The sequence below is a fragment of the Opisthorchis viverrini genome (assembly GCF_000715545.1).
Source record: "Opisthorchis viverrini unplaced genomic scaffold opera_v5_260, whole genome shotgun sequence".
NCBI classification, from domain to species: Eukaryota; Metazoa; Platyhelminthes; class Trematoda; order Opisthorchiida; family Opisthorchiidae; genus Opisthorchis; species Opisthorchis viverrini.
The window spans coordinates 378,240-401,516 of record NW_008751918.1 but is presented as its reverse complement, the minus strand read 5'-3'; the positions used below and the strand labels follow the sequence as shown (position 1 = coordinate 401,516).

Here is a 23,277-nt window from a genome sequence, read left to right as displayed (position 1 = left end):
TGCGATTGGATGTGTGGGCAAGGGGTGCAGACGGCAGCACTCCAGGGGCTCACAGTCCTGACAGCAGCTTATCCACACAAGCAAGAATTTTTGTATTTAGTACTCAAACTACAGAGGCAGAGTAAATGGCACCGAACAAATCACTAGTCGCTGCTTAATAGTATGTTGAAGTCTAGTGGAGTTGGAAGGTACTGAGTTTCCTTCACCAGTTTTAATTTTTTTTCACATTTTTTATGTATTCGCCAAACCTTTCCCACCTGAGTTAACTTTTTTTCGGTCTGATTATTCGCAGTTCGATGGAATTACGGGAGCATCCGTTTTTCAAAGGAGTCGACTGGCAGCAGGTATACTTACAAAAATATCCACCACCACTCATTCCGCCACGTGGTGAGGTCAACGCTGCGGACGCATTTGATATTGGGTCGTTCGACGAGGAGGATACCAAGGGTATTAAAGTATGTCTGTTCGTTCTCCACTGCGAGTCCTCTACCAGTTCCAACCATAACAGTAGTAATGGTGACGAGGTATATGAGTAAAACGAATCGGGTGGTCGGAGTCGTAGTGGACACATTAGTTCAAACCATTTGGCTTATTCGTTTGAATCTACCAGCCACTGTTGTATTAGGCACACAGCTTGTGGTTTATCAACATGCGACTAGGGATAGAAGGAGATAGCCGAGCTTCGAGAAGGATATGGCGAATATATAATTGGCTACAGACTAAATACATTGCTCAGGCGACCCCTGCTCAAATAATCACCATGTATTTTACAGATAAAGTCGACTGTGCTCCAATGTAATCAAGGTGATGTTTTGACATGGCTTATTGATCTGACCAGCTAGCTGACAATCTAGCACTTGAGTGTGAATAATTCAGCTATTACGTGTGAATGAATCTGCTAGGAATAACTGGTATTCATTACTACTCTGCGCAGCCTACGACGTATCAAACAGCTAGAACCAATCACTAAGAGTTTATGTATTTGTCGTAAGATGTTCTGTTTCGCATGGGAGTTAATGACACCTTTGAGATAATTCTGAGGGTCAACTGACTCTTGAATGATAGATAGGACAACGAAATTCTTAACTGGTCTTCCTGGAGTGGTTCAAAGTGGCTGCTTCATTGCTTGTTTCATTCTGTGTATTACATTCTGCGCATTACATTGCTCAAAGTGACACCTGGCATCCAGCTTGCTCAACATATTTCTTGGTTCTCATTTTGGCGCAGATTTTTTGAGCGACAAATAATTTGCTGCCCGTTTGCTCTTCCAGCTAACGGAAACCGATCAGGCGTTGTACCAAAATTTCTCCCTGGTTGTGTCTGAACGTTGGCAGCTGGAGATTGCCGAAACAGTGTTCGATGTCGTTAACCAAGAGGCTGACAAGATGGATGCGAAGCGCGCTCGTGCCCGGCAGCGATCCAATCAGATTGCAGACGAGATCGGACAAGCCACATGTATTACTTCAACTCCGACAGGTGGATCATCTCAGCAAACCATGGTTGGAGGAAGCTGTAACATCTCTGCATCCACACCACCCACAATGGGTGGCGATGGATTGACACAGGATGGCTTCGCGTCTGATTGCATCGTGGAAGGCGAAGTACTTAAACTTGGTGGCCCTTTTCTACAGACATGGCAGCGAAGGCATTTGCGTTTGTTTCCTAATCGTCTAGAACTCTATAATAAATCGCGGGATGGTCTTGTCTTGAAGAAAGGCGTTGAAGTAAGCGCGATAAACTTAGATTTTATTTAACCTCGAATATTTCTTTTACCAGTAATGAGTATTCTTTTCCTGGGTTGCGCAAACATGCAATCTGCTCGTTCTCGACGCTTGCTTCTGATCTGATGTCATGTGTTCATTGTTCAATCTGTGTGCAAATTTAGTCTTATTTAACAGAACCCACTTTGGGTAGCATTACCCTCTGTTACCATGTGCAAATCTTCAACTGTAGAAAAAAAAGCAATACCTATCATCGGTGAACCTATTCATGATTCACAACGAATGCTTCAGTGGGGCTTAGAATTCTAAAGGTGCTTGGCTTTTTGCTGCTTCCTGTGGACTGGGCGTTTGGACTTTTGGACATGACGTGCATTTGCTTACCAAGGGGACTATCTGCAGCAAACACTAGAGTTTTGTGCACCACTTAGCTCATTAATGTTCTTGAACGCGCTGGATCTTTCACTTAACCGAAGTACTTTGTTCGCACATTATATTGTCCACGTCCTTCTGTATCTATTCATTCATATTCATACATATCCAATTTACTGATCTAAAATACAGGCTCGTAACCCAGCGACTCGCCCGGGACTTACCCCCATTAAAAAATAGATAGAGGTGCCTGGACGCGATTCAACCCATTTCAGAACGTAAGAATGTAGCGTGTTTGAGCTAAAAAAGTTTGCCATAGGACCGTGATTTGTCGAAACGAGTCCAGTAGTACGGCATGCACACATTGTGATTTCTTTCCGACCTGATGTGGCTCTCGCAATCAATCTGAATTTACACTGGGAGAACAATGCACACAGGCTGCTTGAATTAGGTCTACAATTCGTTGGGATTCGAAATACCCTAGGTTTCCTGTGTAGCCTCCACTTACCCTGGACATTAAAACAGTATTCTAAAATCCTGATATGAAGTTCGGCACAATTGCTTATTCATCTACTCCTTTCCTGTAGCATTTGAATTTCGAAGCTCACTTCGCTGTACGTGACGCACTATCCACCTAGCAATTTAGAAGAAGCTTTGCAGAATTGTAAGGGGTCATGATTACACGATACAGGTTCATCCATTTACCCCATGAAACCATGAATAATAACTGTGCGACTCCTCCACCGCACTGCCCTCTCTTTTACACTGCTTGAACTTGTTAGAACGCAGCAGTGATATATGGATAAATGGCTGATTTCAGCCTTCGTGGTCGTCAGCCGTTTCGTTATGTCTGTCTCTCTGTTTCCGTGATATAGCATCGCCATCTTTTTACTGACGGAGTTTGGCTGCGGGTTAATGAGCCCATCGAATAGTCAGCTACAATGTCCTTTCTTAATCCCTAGTTTACGCGAACTGAATCGCAGCCTAGGGTAGGTTGCTGCCTATGCGGTAATTCTACTTCACTGATTTCGAAGGCACTTTTTCATGGCTGGCTGGTTAGTACCGTTAGACAGGATTTAGTGTGGTTGATTAGATCCGTCAATTTCATCTCCAGGTTTCAGCCATCTGTAGGTGATTTTTGTACGGACGACGTTTTGTGTTGCAACCACTAACCGTTTCGGACAGGGTAGTGTCGATAGTTGGACAAGCTTCTGTCCACTGATTTTATTATTCACGCGCACACAGAGCTACTGAAAAAATCTTCAGGCAGCTTAGTTCGACTCAACGTCTGTTAAGCCTGTCCATGGCAACCAGAACTGAAGATAATGAAATCAACAGAAGAACGGTAGAGCTTTCCACATAGGTCTCATTTGTCCAATAATGAAAGGTTTTCCATCTAGATTTTAATGGCCATGCCTTAAGGTCATTTTTAGTTTAACCATTTTACATACGGTGGCTTGACGACAAGATCACGAAAGCGCCTAGTTTCGTCATTTTCTATTTTAAGAGTGAATGGCAGATCTGCATGGCAGTTTACCCACGTGACAGAAATAGGTTGGCCTTAAACCAGCGTGGACAATTTTATGCTGCATATTTGTTTTAGTGTCTTTATGAGGACAGATTGTTTGGGCGTGCTTTTGTCTGGTGGATGTTGACCTGATGAAGCCTCATCGATCGGTCTATAGCCACGGTATTGTACAAGCGTTGTAGTGTGTTGATTATTGACCGGGTTTAGACCACATATTTTCACCACCTGTTACACGAACTACATTTATCTGCATGTTCTTTCTCTTCCCGTCACGTGCCCCAGTGGCGTTAAGTCGTCCACACATATCTTTCTTGGCCTGCGTAACTAGGTTTGCAAGTCGTGCGCCGGTCGCTTGTTCATGCTGGGTCTATTTGGGGCACAACGACAGGAATCTTTGTGAAGGGTGAAGATTTGACGTCGTTGTGCTAATGCCTATTCTATTGTGCGTTGACTACTTGAGGTTCTTTTGTCTTATTAGTTNGCGCCAGTCGCTTGTTCATGCTGGGTCTATTTGGGGCACAACGACAGGAATCTTTGTGAAGGGTGAAGATTTGACGTCGTTGTGCTAATGCCTCTTCTATTGTGCGTTGACCACTTGAGATTCTTTTGTCTTATTAGTTAGTCTTTATTATATTATATTATATTATATTATATTATATTATAATTACGTGTACGTATATATACATGAGGCTGCCTGGTGCTGCACATTCATCTGCTCAAAAGCATCATAAACGAGAAATTCAGCTGGGCTCCAGGTGAGTCTGTCACAAAACCAAATTGGTTTGCCAATGAGTTTACTTCGCTAACTTCGTGCAATCCGGCTTCAAGTAGAACATAAGGTAGACGGAAGTTTGGGGACTGCGCCTGCCTGATGAGCCCCAAGAAGGGCGAAACCCGTCGTGGGATGTCAAAGAGTTTTCAACAACCTCATGAGTAGAGGATTACGTCTATAGAGCTGGCCTGTTTGAAAAAATTTCCTCTCAGCTCGACATTTTACATCGGTCTCGTTTGGTTACGATTATTTCAGTTACTCCTCACCAGGGAGATGGCTTTGTCTTTGAGTTCCTATCTAATCAGAGCAGGTGTAAACTTATTGGTATGTTTGAGTATACAGGAAACATCGATATTAGGGGCGGCGGGAATTTCTTACAGTGCCGCTTACCGTATTTATTGCGTAAATTACCAGTTATAGAACACCATTAGGTAAGCTGGATTGAACGTGCGTGCAAATTGAATCTGTATATTAATGCGTACAGGAATTGAATTTATGTTGATCGATGTTGACTTCACTGCTCAACCACGAGAAACTAAAGAACGGCGATACAACCAGACCACATTCGGGAATCCATCGCATTCGACCGTATCATAACATCTAGGAATATGGATATCAATGCCAGCACACTTGTACATCTTGTTAGCGGTCTCTGGTGGGGAAGATGAAATTACCAAAGCAGACGCTTGGTCGAGAACACAGTTTTCAAAACTTTCTCCAGTCCTCCCGGACTCGAAGACCATTTGGATGCAGATGCCCACTTGAATGTAGCGTCAAGCCGCCATACGTTACCCGGTGTTTCAACATAGGCTGATACCGCAGGCAAAGTAGAATTTCATGAAATCTCATTGGGCGGTGAAGCATCGGTGTTGAATACTGATGTCATGCTGTCGATGATGATGATGAAATCTCACCATTTACGTATCGATACACTTGTTTTCTGCATTGTGATACCGATGTAATGATCGGTTTTCATTACCCATGAACTTTCTTTCGATGATTTTCACAATCGTTTTTGAGGATTGCCAAGCACCTATCATTTGACCTCGGGGTCTCGCAAAATTCCCGCCTCAGGTATTCTGAGGAGGGTTGATGTTTGCTGGAGTCTTTCGATTCGGGCCCCGTGCATGCATCTGATGTACGTTGATTGGACGAAGGAAGATAAACTTGAGTTGAGAATCAAATATTTGGTGGAGCGTTTGCTTTGGAAGTTTACTGTCCTGATTATTGCTTTGTCAACTAACCATTGTTTAAAAACCCTTTGATATCTGTGGGACTCGCAAACGGAGACGAGACACGAAAATTTACCTATTGACACAGACGAAGTTATACCGTTCCCAGTGGTGGTCGGTTTTGTTCAGCGGTTGGCATGACAGTACAGTTTCATGTTCCTTATGATAGATTGTCATTGACAAAGGGTAAGAAATATCGAGACACGGTGATTCAGATGACACTGGACCTCTCACACTAGTGTGAACAGTTGGTAGGGGTCTTGCAACCGGTTTCTCGACTCTATGTGTGATGGATTGTTGAACTCTCTTAATTTACTCTGCAAAATTCAGGATTTTCTGGTGATCGTCTGTCAGCTAGCGACTTAGGGCTTCTGTTCTGTAAGCTTTTGTTTGGGGGCATTCTGAACTCCCAATACCTAATACAAGTATGAGGTAAGAAAGTAGGATACTTTCATCCCCCCTATCTATTGTGCTATAGGGCTCCCAAGCTGCCACAGCGACTAGCCGAAACGAAGTCAGACACTTCAACCTTGGCACTCATTGCTGTATAACATCTGTGTTGTAGGCATTTAGCTATTGCCAAGTTGTTCAGGAGTATACCGAAGTTATAAGGGGATCCGATTACAGGCCTTTCAGTCATTTGGTCACACTTTGATCTATGAATTAACTCTAGGTCACTCACAGCAAAGCAGATAAGTCAAACGGCTTTAATGATGAAGCCCTTATGGTTGGCTTTCAGTATCTTGCTCGGAAGCCGTAATTCTCCAGATTCCAGCGGCCGGCGTACCGACTTTTTGCGGAGTAAATGTAACTCTTAAACATCAGTACTCATTTCTTTCATGCACATCCTGATGCTGTCTACTACCCTTAATACATTACCACTGACCCAGATGCCTGAACCCTTACATACCGAAAGCTACTGCAATATCCAGCCTGTAGTTGTTTAAATTGTCAATGCTGAACTCAATCGTAGCATCCTGAACCACCACATGTTGTATTCAAGTAGAATATTTTTGTGGTGAAACTATTCAATGCAAAGGACCGGCCTATACTTTCCGTGACCGACTTAGTTACCAGCTGATAATGAGGATTCCGTCCCGGAAGCCCCTTTCCCCTCTGTTTTAGTATTTGGCTGTTAAGCACTTTTGTCATCTGTTATATCTTCTGATTCATCAATCTGTGGTATCTGCTGCTGACCCGTTCCAGTGCCTAGTGTCGGAGAGAAAAGACTCACAGAAGTGAACACAACAGCTCTATTCCGAACAAGCGAGCGAGTGAGAGTGCAAAAGTTACAACGGCCCCACGCTATTTAAAGGGGACTTTCTGACATTGATCCAGGCTGTCTGATAGGCGTTAGTGATCACCCATCAACATCGATCGTGCCTCTGTGAAAAGCCTGAACGCTGATCACATTCGGTCGTGCTTCTGTGGCGCAGAGAACACTCATCAGGTTTTACTGAATTGATCGAATGATTGCACCAGGTCTTGCTGAATTGATTGAATGGTTGATTGGCCTGGATGCTTGCCGGCTTTCCAGTTGAGTTTTTGGTGGAGCAGTAGGTTCCGGGTGTTCTGAAGCTGCTTTCAGGAATCTGACCTTCCTGATATCTTCGAACTAAGCCTGCCTGTATGCTTAAGATTTTACTATTTAGCGTCTACTGGAAGGTGGATATAGATGGGTTGAAAAGTTTCGGTCTGTTTCCACCCTGCTGAGTCCGAATACACAGAAGAGACCTCGTGCAGATGTGCTTTTCAGGATCTTAACACCCCTAAAAACATCCGATCGAAATTCTAACCCACAGCTTAGTAATTACTCGGTCTTGTGCGAGAATCCATGGTTATTCAGATAAGACATTCCAGGTATGTACCAGTACACCTTGTTTTGATTGCCTTTCCCAAACTGAGGTGGTGTCAACGTCAAACCAGGACAAATCTTTGGTTGGTGTTCATCAGGCGGAATGGCAACGCAATGGCAACCTCAGTATTCAACTGGCTTTAAACAAACAAACAAACAGATAACATCATAACCATAATTTCTGAAAGCATTTTCTAAAGTAAATTCATTAAAAATATTTTCTTTAGAGGGGGGAAAAGCACTGGCAACCATGCACAAAACCCAGCAAATTCATGGTTTGGAAAAGCTATTTTGCGCGATACCTCTCCTCTCTAGTCTCTTACAGTATATGCAGTACTTCAGATGCAAGATACATGAATGCAATAACATGGATGTTAGCCTGGATAATTTTCGCAAACTGTCAGGTGTACACTTTAAGGCTCGAAAATATCTTGATGCACGCACTGCCGAAAATCCTAGGGCAGCGGACATTGATTAGTTTGGGGGAGATTGAATGCCGTCTGCGACTGAACTTGTCACTATTTTGTCACGTTGGTTCATTTAGTAGAAGAGTAGAATGAATGCATGCAGTCACACGTAACACGTGCTTGGTTAGTATTATTCGAGAGCAATAGCTGTTGAATTTTCAATGGGAAGCCCTAAGAATGGTTTGGAGACTTGGTTGTCCGTCGGATTATTGGAGCATAACACATTCCCAATCTGTTTCGAAAGTGGGGTTAGAGCAAACTTTGCCTCAGAAGCATTCCTTGAGCTCAGATTGGAGATCCTATCATAAATCCTAGAATTGCATTGAAGCCTTCAAGCAACCCAGCAACCTTGGTCTCCTATGAAGAGCTGGTCTCTTATTGAGAAATGGTATCTCCTGAGAATGATCTCTGGAGTCTGACAAACTGTAAGCCTAAGCCTATCCCATTCGCAGTCCATTGTTGTTCTTGCCCTGCTTTGGGCTCGCAAAACCTGTCAATCTAATTTGATGATTTGCGCATGGTTACTCGACTATTGAGTACAGTGAGTGCTCATACATATTCATATCACAATGCATTTCAGTCGCACATATCAGTCTTTTCATTTTCAACTCTAAGACGTCTTTTGCTCCAAAGAGGGTGGTGTCAGACTGCTCGGAAGAATGGAACAATTCGGGTTATTCTAACTTGTTATGCAGGCATAGGTGTTTGATGCTTTGAATAGCTGAGTCTGTCGGACACTGCCCCGTCGGCTTACTGAAGGTCTTCGGGAAACATTTTGAGCATTTGTATCTGCGCTTCAGTAATTCGGTCAAGGGGTTATTCGTGAATTCGATACCTTATGCCCGCGTAGCAGCGAGTTTGTAACGAAGTTGAGCGCAACTAAGGATACCTTTAAAAAGAACACTTCCAGTGAGCTATTCCACCCTGTTTGATTACTCTTAACGTATATAACAAAAGTAGCATTGCAGAGGCAGGTTCGCCCTGTTAGGTCAGCCGTTTGACTGACATTTCTCCTTTCCTCGTTGGTTCTACCAAGAATCTGCCAGCCTCAATCCAACTAAAAGGATATTTCAGAAGCATGTACACATACGACCTCGTTTTTCTTTTCAGTTGATTTCCATGCTGGATATTAAGGAGATCGCGCCAGAATTCTCCCGGGTTTGTAAAATGGATAACTGTATTTGCATCAAGCTCAAAAACGATAATCGTGTGTACATAACTTCGAATGTAAGTTGTGTTGTTTCCTGATTCTCTCTTGTTCCGTGAAAAGCGGTATACAGTATGCCACCAGTTCATTTTGACTGTCGCCTTCAGTAGTTGACTATTTCTATTCATTTCTATACAAACAGCTGCAGCAGTTCGTCGGATTAATCTTTCTGATCAACTGGCTAAACTGGCTAGTTTCGAATGACATTTAGTCCTCAGATTTTCATCAGTCTTTTCCAGAATTCAAACTGTTGACCATGACTCACGATATCACAACGAAGCACACCAAAATCCCTAGTCAATCACAGGAAATACGGGGTTGTAGAACATGAACGAGTTCCCTAATTTTGCTTCAGGCTGTATAATTATGGAGTTTTAGACATTCCAAAAGATCCCAGGTGTTCCAACGTTTATGGACCACTCAAGCAGGTAGTTATTTACTCTGTCACACATATCTAATATTGCTGGTGAGTGTATCATGTGTCCCTGAGTGTTGGTGGGGTTTAGGTTGGATTAGAAGAACTGCTCAGACTCACTGAAATGTTCGCAACAGGCGAGTAGCATCCTCACCGAGCGGATGATACGTGTGTAAGCGGTTAGTATGCAGAGAATTCCTAAGTAAGCGATGCCCGATTGAGTGTTGTTGACTGCCAACTGCTACTTTTAAATGTTCGAAATATGTTTTGTATGTGAGGCATTATAGACTGAGTAGGTGGGGACTGCGACAAACGAGGGTAAAACACGAAAAGTGTTTTGGTTTGCATTATTGAGCTTACTGAATACCAGATCATGAAGTGTGATTAGACCCACTCTCATCCAATATTTATTGCTTTACGCTAAGTGCTCCCGTCTAGCGATGATGGTGATGCCTATGTACTTCTATCCTACAAACGCACATAGCCAATACCAATTATGGTTACTTACTTGGAAGATGAAGTCATAATCTCCCGAACATCCTCGCAAAGTATGGAACGGTGACACTTAATTTAGGCAGGCGGTAAGCCTTCATTCAATGTGCTCTCCAAGGGTAACCGTTCTAGTAAACGTCATTTTACTATTTTCGAAACTTTTTTCGACCAAACAGATTAACCTGGTTCTGTCTATGTGGAAACGGATTGACAGCCCAGCTGATTGAGAATCTACATATTGACTTGATGGTACATTATCTTGGAAGCCATATATCCTAGATTATTGTGGAGCTATCTGTATTTCGCGATCTGGCATTCAGTGAGCCCAGTAAATCGGACCGAAACACGACCCACGTCTACTCTAGTGTTCACCTAAACAGTCTATTGCGGCTCACAAACCCAGAAAATTTTGAACAGTAGAAAGTAGCAGTTGGCAGTCAACAGTGCATCATCATTTACTCGGTCATCGTTCACTTACGCATCATTTGTATGCGCATTGTCCTCTCGGCCAGACATCTCTCATCTACCGGGAACATCCCAGGAAGTCTGAACAATTTTGTTTACCGAACCTAAACATCATCGCCACCCATGGTTGTGTGATTCAATCAGTGGCCCGATTAGATAAACGTGGGTATGTATGAACTCCTTTGGCAGTGTAAATAACTACCTACTTAGATGTTCCTCAGCGGCGAAACAACCGGTAAATTTGCAGTGCTGAAAGCCTCAACTGCATAGTATGAAGCGAAATCATCAGTATGTTCATCCAGCTCTAGAACGGAGCTGACTGTTGGTTTACTCGGCCTATTGTTTATTCTTATAATTTGTATTTTCTCATTCATATGAGGGAACTTTCAGAAGATTCCAATGAGTTTAAAGTCATGTGGTGGGTTTCTCGGGAGGTATATTGTTCAGTTTTACATCACCCTCATTTTGAACAGGTGTCCGGAGTTCAACCCCCTGCACGGCCATTGGATGTGCACTGCTGATGAGCTCTAACAAGAGTGAAACTCGAGTCCAGTGCTTCCCACTTTTGGTGTGGATTCACATGAAAGGAGGAGGACGACTGATCAAAACGAGGGTGATGTGAAACTAAGCGAGTTTAAAATCCTTGAGGGTTCTATTACAAGGTATTTTTGATCGGAGCCTTCATTGGAAGTAGTTTGCTTTACATCGTATTGCCTGTACGGTCTAGTTGGCGTGCTCCACAACAGGTAGTCACTGTCAAATTCTCTAAATGAGGAGTTCACCTACACGCCGTTTGAACGAAAAGACATGCCTGGGTGTGGGTTAGGGCCCCTAGCATCAGTGTCACTGCTTCCATTTGATACAAGTGGGTGCAAACCACATGCATTTGTTGACCGTTAGTTGATATTCGGGTCATTTTGAACCAGGTTCGAAGTTTGATGTGGCTAAACTAGTGATTCAACTAGTTCGGTCCACATGAATCTTAAGTGTCCTCGAAAGTTGGTGACTAAACCTGAAAAGCGGAAATCGGTGAATCTGGGCGATTTAAAATGTCTAGAAAAATGACTGAGTAATTGAGGGGTGGTGCGCATGCTGTTACACTTGGCAGTTTATATGTGGCACGAAAGGTTTATAGAAAACCCTATCTATAGATTGTGATTAGATGACCCTAAAACTAATCTGGATAACAGGGTTGTTTAAATGTTGTGTAGGGAAGTCACCTATTGGAGTTGTTGGGGCACCAAGGTGCTGTATGGACATTGCACCGGACTGGTTCTCATCGAGGATTTGAGTTTCGTAAACATTTTCCAAAAGTCCTGGAAGGGAAAGAGAAGCGGTTTGAGTGGCCTGCAGTTGTTGTGGTCTACATTTTTGGAACTGTTAAGACTGGGCCCTAATTTGGAATTGTCCAGTGGCATTGTATGTCAGTTCTGGGTACCCAGGTTTGGTATCGTATCGTAGGGTGAATGTTTATCAATAAAACTAAGATTTTGAGTTCCAGGCAAAGAAATGAATGATACCATGATATTCATCATCATCGTTGGATTATGTTTCGACAGATATACCATCTACCCGATCAGTCAGCCAGGATCCAACCTTAGGTTAAAACCGAGTGGTGTTTTCTCTTCGACTATACTCTCCATAAAGATTTACGGATGTGAAAAACCAGGTGTATCTTTGGTTTGCCCAGTTTGTCTCAAAGTTTTTATTTTCTAGGATTGAAATTACGGCAGTAGTTTTTATAAAACAGGGTGGAGAAATACTGTCTATGTTACTACACAATGACTCAACGTAGCTGTGGACCATAGATGTTTTAAAACTTTTGATCTGATTACGGGACTAACTTCATGGTTCAGGTCCTTGCGCATTACGATGTCTCTTATAAGCATTGACTTGTTTCATAATTGGTGGGGACCTAATGTCAGGCGGCGATCCTACTGAACCTGGAGCACTGTTCTATTGTGAGAAGTATCCACCTCCAGTTCTATTTAACTCTCTCTCGGTTTGCCATTTACTTCGTTCCCTAACGTTCGGTCTTCTGTAAATCGATGCTTTGTTCTTTTTTGACAGGGAGCATTTTGACTATTGCATCACATTCATTTTCCTTTTTTCCCCGCTAACAAACTTTCCTCTAGGATAAGGTCCTAATTACTCAATGGAAAGAAGAGATTCTCGACGGATACAGGTTGTCCTGTGAAATCATGTCTCACATGAACCGAAAGGCGCACAAAATGTACGGTGTTTTAGATCCTGTGGTAAATGCTGACGGAAATGCTGGCGGAGATGCCGGATCTTCCAATACTTTGCCGTCGCTAACCAACACCAGCTCCAATAGGACCATTTTACCTTTCAATAGCAGCAAAGCCTCTCCAAAATCTCATTCTCCTCCTCATTCAGGTAGCTCTTCAGGTCGCCCCCGCCTGAACCATCAAGCATCAATGCCCACATATCCTGTTAGTAGTTCCACATCACAACAAGTTCCTCCAGCTGCCTCACTTAACCCAAAAGGGAGCGACCAATCTCCTCACACTTTGGGCAGCTGTACTCTTCCCACGAGGCCAACAACACGAGCCACACCATCTGACACTGCAGAACCGGCTGACGAGTAAGACCCCCACACGTCACGGACAGAAGCAACTGTGTACGAGTGGGTGGCGGATAACTGAACATGGGCCAGTCTGCGCCGGATGCACGAAGTTTAGTGCAGACCTCATTCAACAAGTCCTTTTGCATTCCTTCTGTTTTCGCGTAGTTCTGGTGTTCTCGCTGATTTTTTTCCATTCTGTAAACTAGAACATCTGTATCCGCTTCGAGTAATAAATCGAACGGTGTGCAAAATTTTTGGGGTAGCCGGAATTATTCGGTTGGTCTTATCGGTAATTATTGAACAATCCCGAACCAGAGATTTTAATGGTTTCGGGTGCAGTCTAGGCGCAGGTTTCAATCCTCTAAGAAACCTATCCCACCTCCACAGTGTCCTGTACAGAGAATTTGTTTTAACCGAAAATTATGCCCTAATTTTAGTCAGTTGAAAGACAGAGAAAACATACTGTGAAGTTTTTTGTGTCTCTCTCACTGCTCTGTCCAGTCCCGTGTGTAATTTCACACCACAGGTTTTGTCAGCCTATTTTATTACCAAATCATTGTCCACAAACGCATTCTTTCTTCCTGAGCTGTTGCCAGGGCCTTTCCCTTATCACGATTGTGATTATACGCATATTTTTCCGCTGCCCTTCCAGGTGCATTTCACACCACAGTTTACCAACAAGCATTTACTTTTTTGGCTCTTCCTTTCAGACTAGTATTTGGGTCACAAACCATTGTCGTCGTGATAGTTGGCGTTGTTTTCTCTTGTACTTTGCTTTTGTTTGGCTTGTTTCACCGCCGTTCCCTGTCTCATGTTGTTCTTTTGACTCGAAGACATTTAACGCAAGTCCTTCAAAATTTTGGCACAGAAGCTGTAGATATTCACATACTGAATCGCTTCTTTGGGGCGGCTCATTCTCGATTGTATGGATCGACACATATAACACTATTGTGTACACCGATGGGTTGTTTCCCCTGTATACTTGTCCTTCAAATGGATCTCTGCATTCGTGCTGTCAATCGAGAAGTTTGGTTTACCGAATTGTAGGCTCTCATCCGTATGCTTCTGTTGTGATTCGATGATGACCTAATCTAATTTACCCGGGTGACTTCTGTTTTAGAAACTCTGATCACTATATGCGTTCGGTTTATCCTGCTTCTCCGATCCGTTGTCTAGCACCTCATATTCTTTATAGACACAGAGTGTTTTCAGTCTTTCCTAAAGACTCTTGTGAATTACATTACACGGCACCTGGATGCTTGAGGCAGATACGTATGCAGAAGAGTGTTTCTCTTCGACCAGTAAATTATCTTTCTCCTGACCCTTTGTGTTTTTGCTCGTCATTGGTTGCTCTGAACAACGGATGCAAGGGCTCACCATTGCCTAGGATTCCTGTCGGTTCACATCAAGAGTCTGATTGTGTCCCTCTGTGCTGATAGTCGACAGAGGTTCTACAGTGCATTTGGTGCAATTCGGTATGACTTACGCTACAAGTCAGCCTCAATGGAAACCGGCATATCGTGAACAGAGCCGTCAGGTTTTAATTGTTGCCACTCGTTTGTCTAATAGACAAGTAGGTGAAAATGGTGTAAGCTTAGCTATTAGGTGTAAAGTAGCGCTTTCCGACGGTTAATTGTAAACAAGCAACGGGAGTCAACAAGGCCTTATCAAGATGACTGTGGCTCATGAGCTCTTGAGACATCATTCAGCAGCCTGTTGTTTTCACACTAGAGTGAATCAAAATTAGGGTAAACCAGCAGCACCAATTGGCATTCAGTTGGATATAGAAACATGACTAATCAATATTGCTGAGGTGGTTTTTTAAGTCGGTTAATTTTCAGACCTGATTTGCTGAGAGAAACAACATGGAACGGATAAATTCGACAGAGGTCGGAAACGTCCTTTCCGATATCTGACGTAATCAATTCAAACTAAACTCAGCGCTATTTGCTTCCGGATATGTTGAGGTTAATGTCACAGCTTGTGTCGGGCACAAGAATGGTATTTAATTTTTATGACTGACAACACAGAGACTGGTGTGTCAGTGCTTTTTGGTGTATTAAAGGTATTTGATAACCTGTTACTCGATTTGCTTACTTGTTTGGACACTCTTTGTGTACTCAGGACCGTTGGATGCTTTTCCGTTTAACCGACAGTGTTTCCACGTGCATGTTTACAACTGTGAACACGCTCCAAAACGGGCAGAATGTACACACCACACTTCGCGAAAGCCAGCTGTGCCTGTTTTTAGTTGTATTGTATTTAGCTTGTGTCGACACCTCGGATCGAATTATCATCCCTGGTCACTATCTCAATATCGATTTTCACATCCTCCTTACTCTAGTTTCATACTAGTTGACTGCCCTATACTTTATATTTCTAATCCGTAATTGATGTGGTAACACTGAACAGTTGCATGTCTCGAAATTGCGCAAACCCCAGTAATCCCGTCAAAAGGATCTTGGTGTTCACCTCAAATCGATTAGAGACAATCTGATGATTAAATATTTGACTCTCTTGCGACATGTCTTCCGATATGCGTAACTACATAAAACTACAATAATTATGGGCTTAATTTCACCCTCTGTAAGCCGATGCTTCTGGGAGCGTCACGATAGTGGGCATGCTTTCAGTGGATATTTTGAGTTTGGCTTTCTGTTGCCATAGATCCGTGTCTCCTACGCAGTTGCGGAGAGATTGAACTTGTTCATGATGCCATGGTCGGTGTACCTCAGCAAGCTGTCGAGCTGCGACAAAGCCTCCTAAATGGTTGATCAGTGGACGGCCCTCCAGGTTTGGGGTCTTCCTCTTGGAAGACCGGTGTACGAGCCAAAAAGCACAACATCCACGAATATTAGTGGATATGTGACACTTTCCTGGTGAATCGACCCGTACATTTTTGTGGTAAATGACAATGATGTTTGCCACATTTGTCCCTCTAATCGCCCAAATGTTTTGGGCATGGACCGGATAGAAGAGCTTGGTCTGTTGGATATGCCGCTTATTCTACTTGTGGTGCCCATATCACTAGCCATTTTGGGGCAGTTTGTAACTTTAATGGAGTTTCTAGTGAACTGTCAGCGATTCTGTACAACGCACATCAGACAAGTTTTCTGGTCTCCTCACGAACTATTTAGAAGAATGTACAAAAAGTCTAAGTTAAACCCTTCGTAGAACCAAGAAAAAGACTGATGTTTTGTCCCAAAAATCCTGTGCCGTAAGACCAATTTACCGGACTCAGCGGTGTTCTTGAAGATCGTTTATTGATGTATGCTTTCAGGCTCCGGTAGAAGGCAGTTGTAAAGACGTGCTGGCGATAAATACACACTGAGGGCGGTACAAATACATCAGACTGCCGTTTGGCGTCGAATGCAAACCAACAATGGCAAAATACACTCATTTGTATACCAATTTGGCTTTGACGGGAGACTCATCTGGAAGCAACTAAATCTCTTTTATGATGTTTTTATGAAGAGCGTATTACGGTATCTGCGGTGTTTTGCGGTATTTCAGCAATTTGGGGATACTACGCCTGAGGTGCTTCCGTTCGTCACACTTGTATACGGACAGTATCATCATCAAACTATTGGGCATTTATGGGTGTACGACAAGTGTGACAAACAGTACGTTTGCTTGATAAATTCAAGCAAGCTCTTCAGAAGCTGAATAGGAGGGGGGAGAACGAGTTAAGTTTTAGACACATTTGAACGTCCACCTTTCTAAACCGGACGCAGCCATACCAAACTAAGTCTCACCAGAGAGGGTTCTTCTTGGGTAGCGACTGAAAAAAGGCACTAGAAACCATGTTTTCAGTCAAACATTTAGGACAACGCAGCACTCAAATGGAGCGGCAATTTAACCAACATCCTGGAGCCAAGTCACGTTGATTTTATCCAGATGGCCACAGTTTCAGGAGCCCAGCTACCTCTAGGACTCTGGAACTGTGGCTCAGGAATGAAGTCACGTGTTATGTGACTTCAGCGCTCAGGGTAGAAAAGAAACTCATTGCCTTAACCAACTCCCACAATGGTACCCCAGTATCTGCACTAGAATGGAAAACACCAGTGCTTTACCTCTGGATATCTTGCTAAACCGCCCTCAGACATGAGCAAGGGTAACATGGAGGAAAATCCCTACATGGGTAATCTTGCATCGAAATATGACATTCGCGGCAAGCTTAGGTTGCAATCAAACGCGTCAATGAGGATCCCTTTAAAAAATCATCAGAATAGTATTCCAGTCTAACACAGCAGGATATTGGACGAAACACAGATAGCCAGACTTGTGATTGTACGCACACGTGCAGTCACGTGGTTTCTTTTGCCAAGAACGCAACACAGCAAACTAACCAATTATGTGTGCGGGTGGTTACTGATTCGGCGGTTTGTTAGTGATCACTTTGCCTTCGGTTATTCATTCCTTATATTCATGTACCATGTAAACAGTCGTTACATGATAATTTTGTGGCTTACCGATCCGCGTCCTCCTTACCCGTGTGGGGCAACTTAATAACAGGAATTCCAACTGCTGAAGTGCAAGCCTCTGCTGCTGCCTTACCGCTTCTGAATCACAACTGGTTACAAAACAATAACTGACTGGTGGACGATCTTCACTCAACTTAAAATCCAATGCGATGACCGATATACTACGTGAATCAACAATACAGCACAAGTATGGAACTAATCGTACCTGTGCGTTTATCCAATTGGTTGGGTCGAAATGCAGGTTAAAATTCTAATAACCATTGCCACATGTCTGTGTTAGATTAGATCGTCCGAAATATCGATCACCAGAGCTGTAACTCACCGTGTATGCCGTCAGTCACTGTGCAATTATCGAAGGGGTGCATTAGGTAGCAAGAAGTTTGGTTGTTGACCAGCAAACTGAGAAAACCTCGATCCACCTCTTATGTCGGTTCTCCCGGGGAATTTGATTCAGGTTACAATAGAGTTACCGAATATCGCGTAGACTTGCTTCACGTAATAGTGCTGTGTTTTCCCCCCAGCAACCTGGATAGTGTCACTTTCCGGTAACCCACCTCAACCCTTTTGGTTCGTCAGCTGTTCAGATCGTCCGGGGTTAGTGCACCTTTCGCAGTTTTATTTTCCAACTGTTGGAACCATCCTGGAAACGTGGGCATTGTCATTTTCCGCTCGAGTTTTACACTCTATCGTGTGAGGTGAGTGGGAGAGAACGAACGGCTTGCATTTGAACTTGAGATTACGTGCGAAGCAGTTCCGGCTGCAAAAGGAAGACAGCTTGGTGGATGAGAATAGAAGTGTAGATCAATAAAACAACGAAGGTACAAAATGGTCATGCGTGAACGCACCAAACAGTCTGGGTTAATTAAAAAAGGTTCTTATATTCATCGCTGCAAAGAGTATTGTGGAAACGCTAAACCCATATTTCTCATTTATATTAGGTCCAGAATCAAGGATAGGTTAAACATCAACATCAACCACTGAAAACTACGTTTTATTCCAGAATAATGGGCACGGCAATCGTAGAATCTACCGACCGAAACGGCAAAAAGGGGCTAGTTATGTGACATTAAAAAGGGGCGCGGAAAATTTGAAAAAAAAAACGTTGACGCGAGAAATTTCGAAATAGATGGTAAGGAAAATAGCATTCCTTTCACATATTTTACAGTTGTCCATATTTAGACATTCACACTCAGCCAATGCGTTGATACATTTTTAACGGCTTCGTTTTTATTCTGTGAGCTATCGTACTACACGTAGTTCACCGATTTATCGTTGGTCACATGAAACAATTAGTTTGAGGAATCCGTATACCTCAATCCAGTAGAAGAAGAAAACAAATTTGTTGGTAAGCAGATTCAGTGGAGGCGGCATACAAATGGCTTGATTCAGTCTATCAGTTTGCGAGGCTGAAGCGGACATCCAACAAATTTAAACAACTCGCTTAAACGGCCTAATGTGACTGTGTTCACATTTGGGGTATGCAGAGAACCGTCCTCAAAATGTCGGGGATCTCAACAATTGATTACTCGTGCGAGCTAGGGCAATGAGTGCAAGCGCGTGCCAATCTAAGCAGGATGCGCCCTATACACCAGGCTTTTAAGTAAGTTAGTTCGGCGACATCTCAGTGTCAGTGCCAAAACTATGAAATGTAAGCCTGAACGTCAGGAATTATGCTATCTCTGCCCCGTGAAGTTCCAATCAGGCCCAACCGTTTGGTAGTTTGCTTTTTCAAGACCGACCAACTTTGCATTGTAACTATCGCTGAAAGGTTTTGAACTCCTGTCTCGATAAATATCAGGTTTTTATGAAAGTCCAGGGACAACTCTTACCGATAACTAGTATTGATTTTGACGGAATCTGTTACTACACAAAGCACTTGAAAAGAATATGCACAAACACTCTGGGTCTTGAAAAAAATATCTCTGAACCAGCATAATGATGGACAAGTCTGTCTCTCCTATGTGGGTGTTTGGAAGAGAAATGAATGCATGGCTCATTCTTAGAGATGCTGCAGCCTCATTGGCCATTAATAAGACACGCGCAACTCATACACACCGATCCGAATCGCATTTCACTTTTTGCTGAAAAAGTGATCGAAGCGGCCGAGCACACGAAAGATGCAAACAGTGTGCGTTCTAATGGAGTTCAGCTGGGTTTGTCTGAAGGCTTACTGAAGCCTTGTTCTCGTCTGTTGCGCGCACGTAGTACTAAGTATACGAGAGCTGATGTTCCAACCGTTTCTCACAGTTTTATAGTCATCCGTAAGGTAAATTGGTGACGCGATTTGACTGTTTTCTGCTGACGTATTAATCACGAGACGTATCAAGTAAATCTACGTTTACGGTTGTCGGCGCAGTGCTTTTTCCGAACTATGTACAAACGACATGGGAATCAGACGACAAACTCACTTGTTTCGTAGTCCAATATCGATTGTCGATTAAACGATCGCCATAAAAACGGATTGCGTGACTTAGTTGACTTGCTCACTTCAGTTCAAAACAAACCTGACTCAAATTTGTCAGTTCAGTTAAGTGTGCAGTTGGAAAGTTCACTTGTGAGAATATACCTATATAAAATTGGCATTTAGACAGCCTAATCTGGATAGCCAATAAGGACGTTTTTCGGGCATCTTAATTGGCGTGGATGATGTGAAAATCAAGGACAAGTGACAACGAAATAAAAATACTGATATTTCGCTACAAGTATAAAGGGTATTCTGCTTCTCAGTTGAACAAGTATACTTTTATACAGATGGGGCGGTTATTCCCAGTAAACGACGCACTCCACTCAGTCTACTGGTCCTTAGAGTCCACTATTGCACCACAGGTATGTGCACGTCGAGGTATTCACGTGAGATGTCACTGATCTGTCAACGCCAAAGCATTCACTGATGGAGAAAAGGTCACAGCTGTTCAATCTGGAAGCCACATGCACACAGAACACGAGATAGTTCTGGGCCTAGCCAGTTTTGCTACTGCTACGTTCATTTTATCCTCATCATTTCGAAAGAAACGACAGCCGCAAACTATTCGAATTGACGGAAACAAAGACAACAAAATGTGGAAAGAGGGGGTGTCAGCACTAGAAACACACAGATGCGGTGTGTACTCCTGTCGTTTCACCTAAAACTGCTTCTCTTTTTGCGTCTCAGAACTACCACCAATTTCGCGGTGGGTTCACAGAATTCCAAACCATGGTACGTGCGGTGGGTAACCTGACCGACTTAGTGGTTTCTCATTAGGGTTGTGAGTGTTCCTCCAGATTGTCCTGTTCAACATAATCGGGCAGAATCAGGGAAGTAATATCTGGATGGAGTGGGAGGTGTGTGCATGTTTCAACTCATGCATTGCATTTTGAATACCCACTTCTCTATCTGTGACGATAAAGAATTCCTTCAAGAAGGTCTTGGCTCAATAAGTCTCATTATTATTCTAGCGACACCTACTCGCCCAGCTTGGGAGCTGATTGAAACTGACTCTATATGAGGGTTATGTCTGCAAAGGTCACGTGCGAATAGGCAATCGATAGATAGCTTTCCATGGCCACTGACTTTTGGGAAGTGTCGTATCCAACTCTGGATGACAGGAAATCTGACCCAAGAAAATCCTCATTGAAGTGGAGCCATTTGAGTTCATCCGAACAGTCCATAATATCAATGATCGCCGCATGTAGAGGTGTAGATGGAATTTTCAAACCTGAAGCATCTTACGGGTCAACTCACAGACCTAACCCTAACCCAATTGAGGAACCACTGGGTGTAATAATACGTTCAGTTTGCGAAATTCCAGAGTTCTGTGACCCCAAACGGAATTGGTTAGCGCTGACACGAAAAAGGAAAACATCTAAGAAGCTATCACTATGATACTTGTTAAGAGTAAAGTGAAGTGGTTCAGAAGGTTCTGAACTAGTGTAAGGCGAACAGACTATCATAAGCCGATTGATGTTTCTATAATCAGCTTGTGCGTCTACATCTATTTGCTGGCCCCTTGAAGTGATATTCCTGTCTATTATTATTTTGGTTTTCAGTGTGTCCTGACATATACGAGTGTAAAGTCACGTCATTTAATCAGGTGAGCGTAAATCTGTGGTAGGAATACGGCGGCCACTTTGAATTTGCTACCCATAGCTAATAAATTGTGTTTGTTGTGAACAGGGAAACTTTGTGCGTCTGATCAGGCCATTATAAAACAAAATGTTTCCTTAGGGTGTGCCTTAGGCAATCGAGGGAGCGGAAACAAATCGTTAGAAATGATAACAAGTTTTTTTCAGAAACTGATTTGCTTCCCAAAATTATTCATTCGTCTGTGTTCGGCCTAGGGTACCGTGAGATGGTCGCTTAAGCCTTTCAAATTTGTTTTTTTTTCCGGTTAGCCATGCACTTATGTTCGATATTCACTCAAACCCGGATCTGTTTGGGCATTTTGGCTTACTAGCCTTATTTTACTGTTCCCAGGCATTGCTACAATTGTTCTGACACACCGCAGTCAAGTTTGGGCAGTTCTGATCGCTTTTAGCTTTGACTATTTGTCCTATTATTTTCACGTATTTACATAGCTATCAGGTGGTTCATGGTTTAATCGAAGTGACTGTTAATGCTCAGGAAAACAGTCCACTGATGGTCTTACAAATTCAGAAGGCAGCAAGCGCAATAGGGTAAAGGCTGATGCAGATGTAGCTTGCTGCAAATTCGCCAATTAAAAACAAAGCTGAGTCGGTGCCTATTCCACTGGCATCAGCCATCATTACACTGCTCTCTTCGTCACGAAGAGACTGGAACTTACCGTGGTGTGACGGTTTGCGCACCTCAGCGATCCACTGAGCTATACTGGAGAGTGTCCCGCGACACTCAAAGAGTCTCTCACACCAGGTTGACCAATGGTTAGAGTTCTGACGAACACAGTCTCCTGGCCCTCCAGGTTGGGGGTTGGAACATGTGGTGACTTGTTCCGTAGAAATGGTAATGCATTTGCATTTCCCGCCAAACACCGCTGCCTCGCGGTTAGGCAGTTGAGCCAAAGGCTTTAGTTGAGGACCCTAGTCGTCCTCCTGTCTAGGTGTGGCCGGCCTGGAAGTATCCCAGCCCACGTACAACCATGAACTACACATACACAAATAAACTCATGCCACACCGGCCTTCGCGTGGTACCATCAGCCGGGTCGCCTTACTTGCTGCATACAGCAGGGCGGGTAAGCGAAAACAGGCTACTGCTGAAGCCTCCCTTCTTTCTCCTTCACGTGCGTTTTATTCCCTCTCTCCACACCCAATTAATAACTCTCTCCTTGTAAGCCCAGCATTCAGGACTGATGACTCCGTTCGTCATGCATCGGTTTCGCGTGCAGCATCTACTCGTCACATGGTGCCGACATCTTCAGGAATCTTCAAATCAGTCTTCAAGCCTCGACACCCAGTCTATCTGGCCGCCTTCAATGTTCGCACTCCGAAGCAAGCAGGATAACAAGCTGCTCTTGCACTCACACTGGACTCGCTTGGCATTGATGTGTGCTGTGTCTCAGAAACGAGTACTCAAGATACAACCACAGTGATTGAGTTAACCGCCCCATCAGTCTCCACTCGCTTCCGGGTGCGCACCTCTGGTGATCCATAGGCTGCTGCGGTGGGATGTGCAGGGGTTGGTATTGTGCTAAGTCACCGGGCGGAAGTATCCTTACTTGAGTGGATACC

The 23,277-nt window shown here is 43.5% G+C and overlaps 1 protein-coding gene across 1 annotated transcript in view; it reads left to right on the top strand.

Annotated features, from left to right (window-relative positions):
* Window positions 1–14,427, top strand: part of T265_09192 (hypothetical protein) — a gene marked incomplete at both ends in the record, with an annotated part of 63,978 nt that extends 49,551 nt beyond the window's left edge. The window contains 4 exons of the mRNA XM_009175204.1: window positions 293–455; window positions 1,272–1,724; window positions 9,055–9,171; window positions 12,659–14,427. Of these exons, the coding sequence (XP_009173468.1) occupies window positions 293–455; window positions 1,272–1,724; window positions 9,055–9,171; window positions 12,659–13,132 (1,207 nt within the window). The remainder of the gene's footprint in view (window positions 1–292; window positions 456–1,271; window positions 1,725–9,054; window positions 9,172–12,658) is intronic.
* Window positions 14,428–23,277: the final 8,850 nt, after the last annotated feature.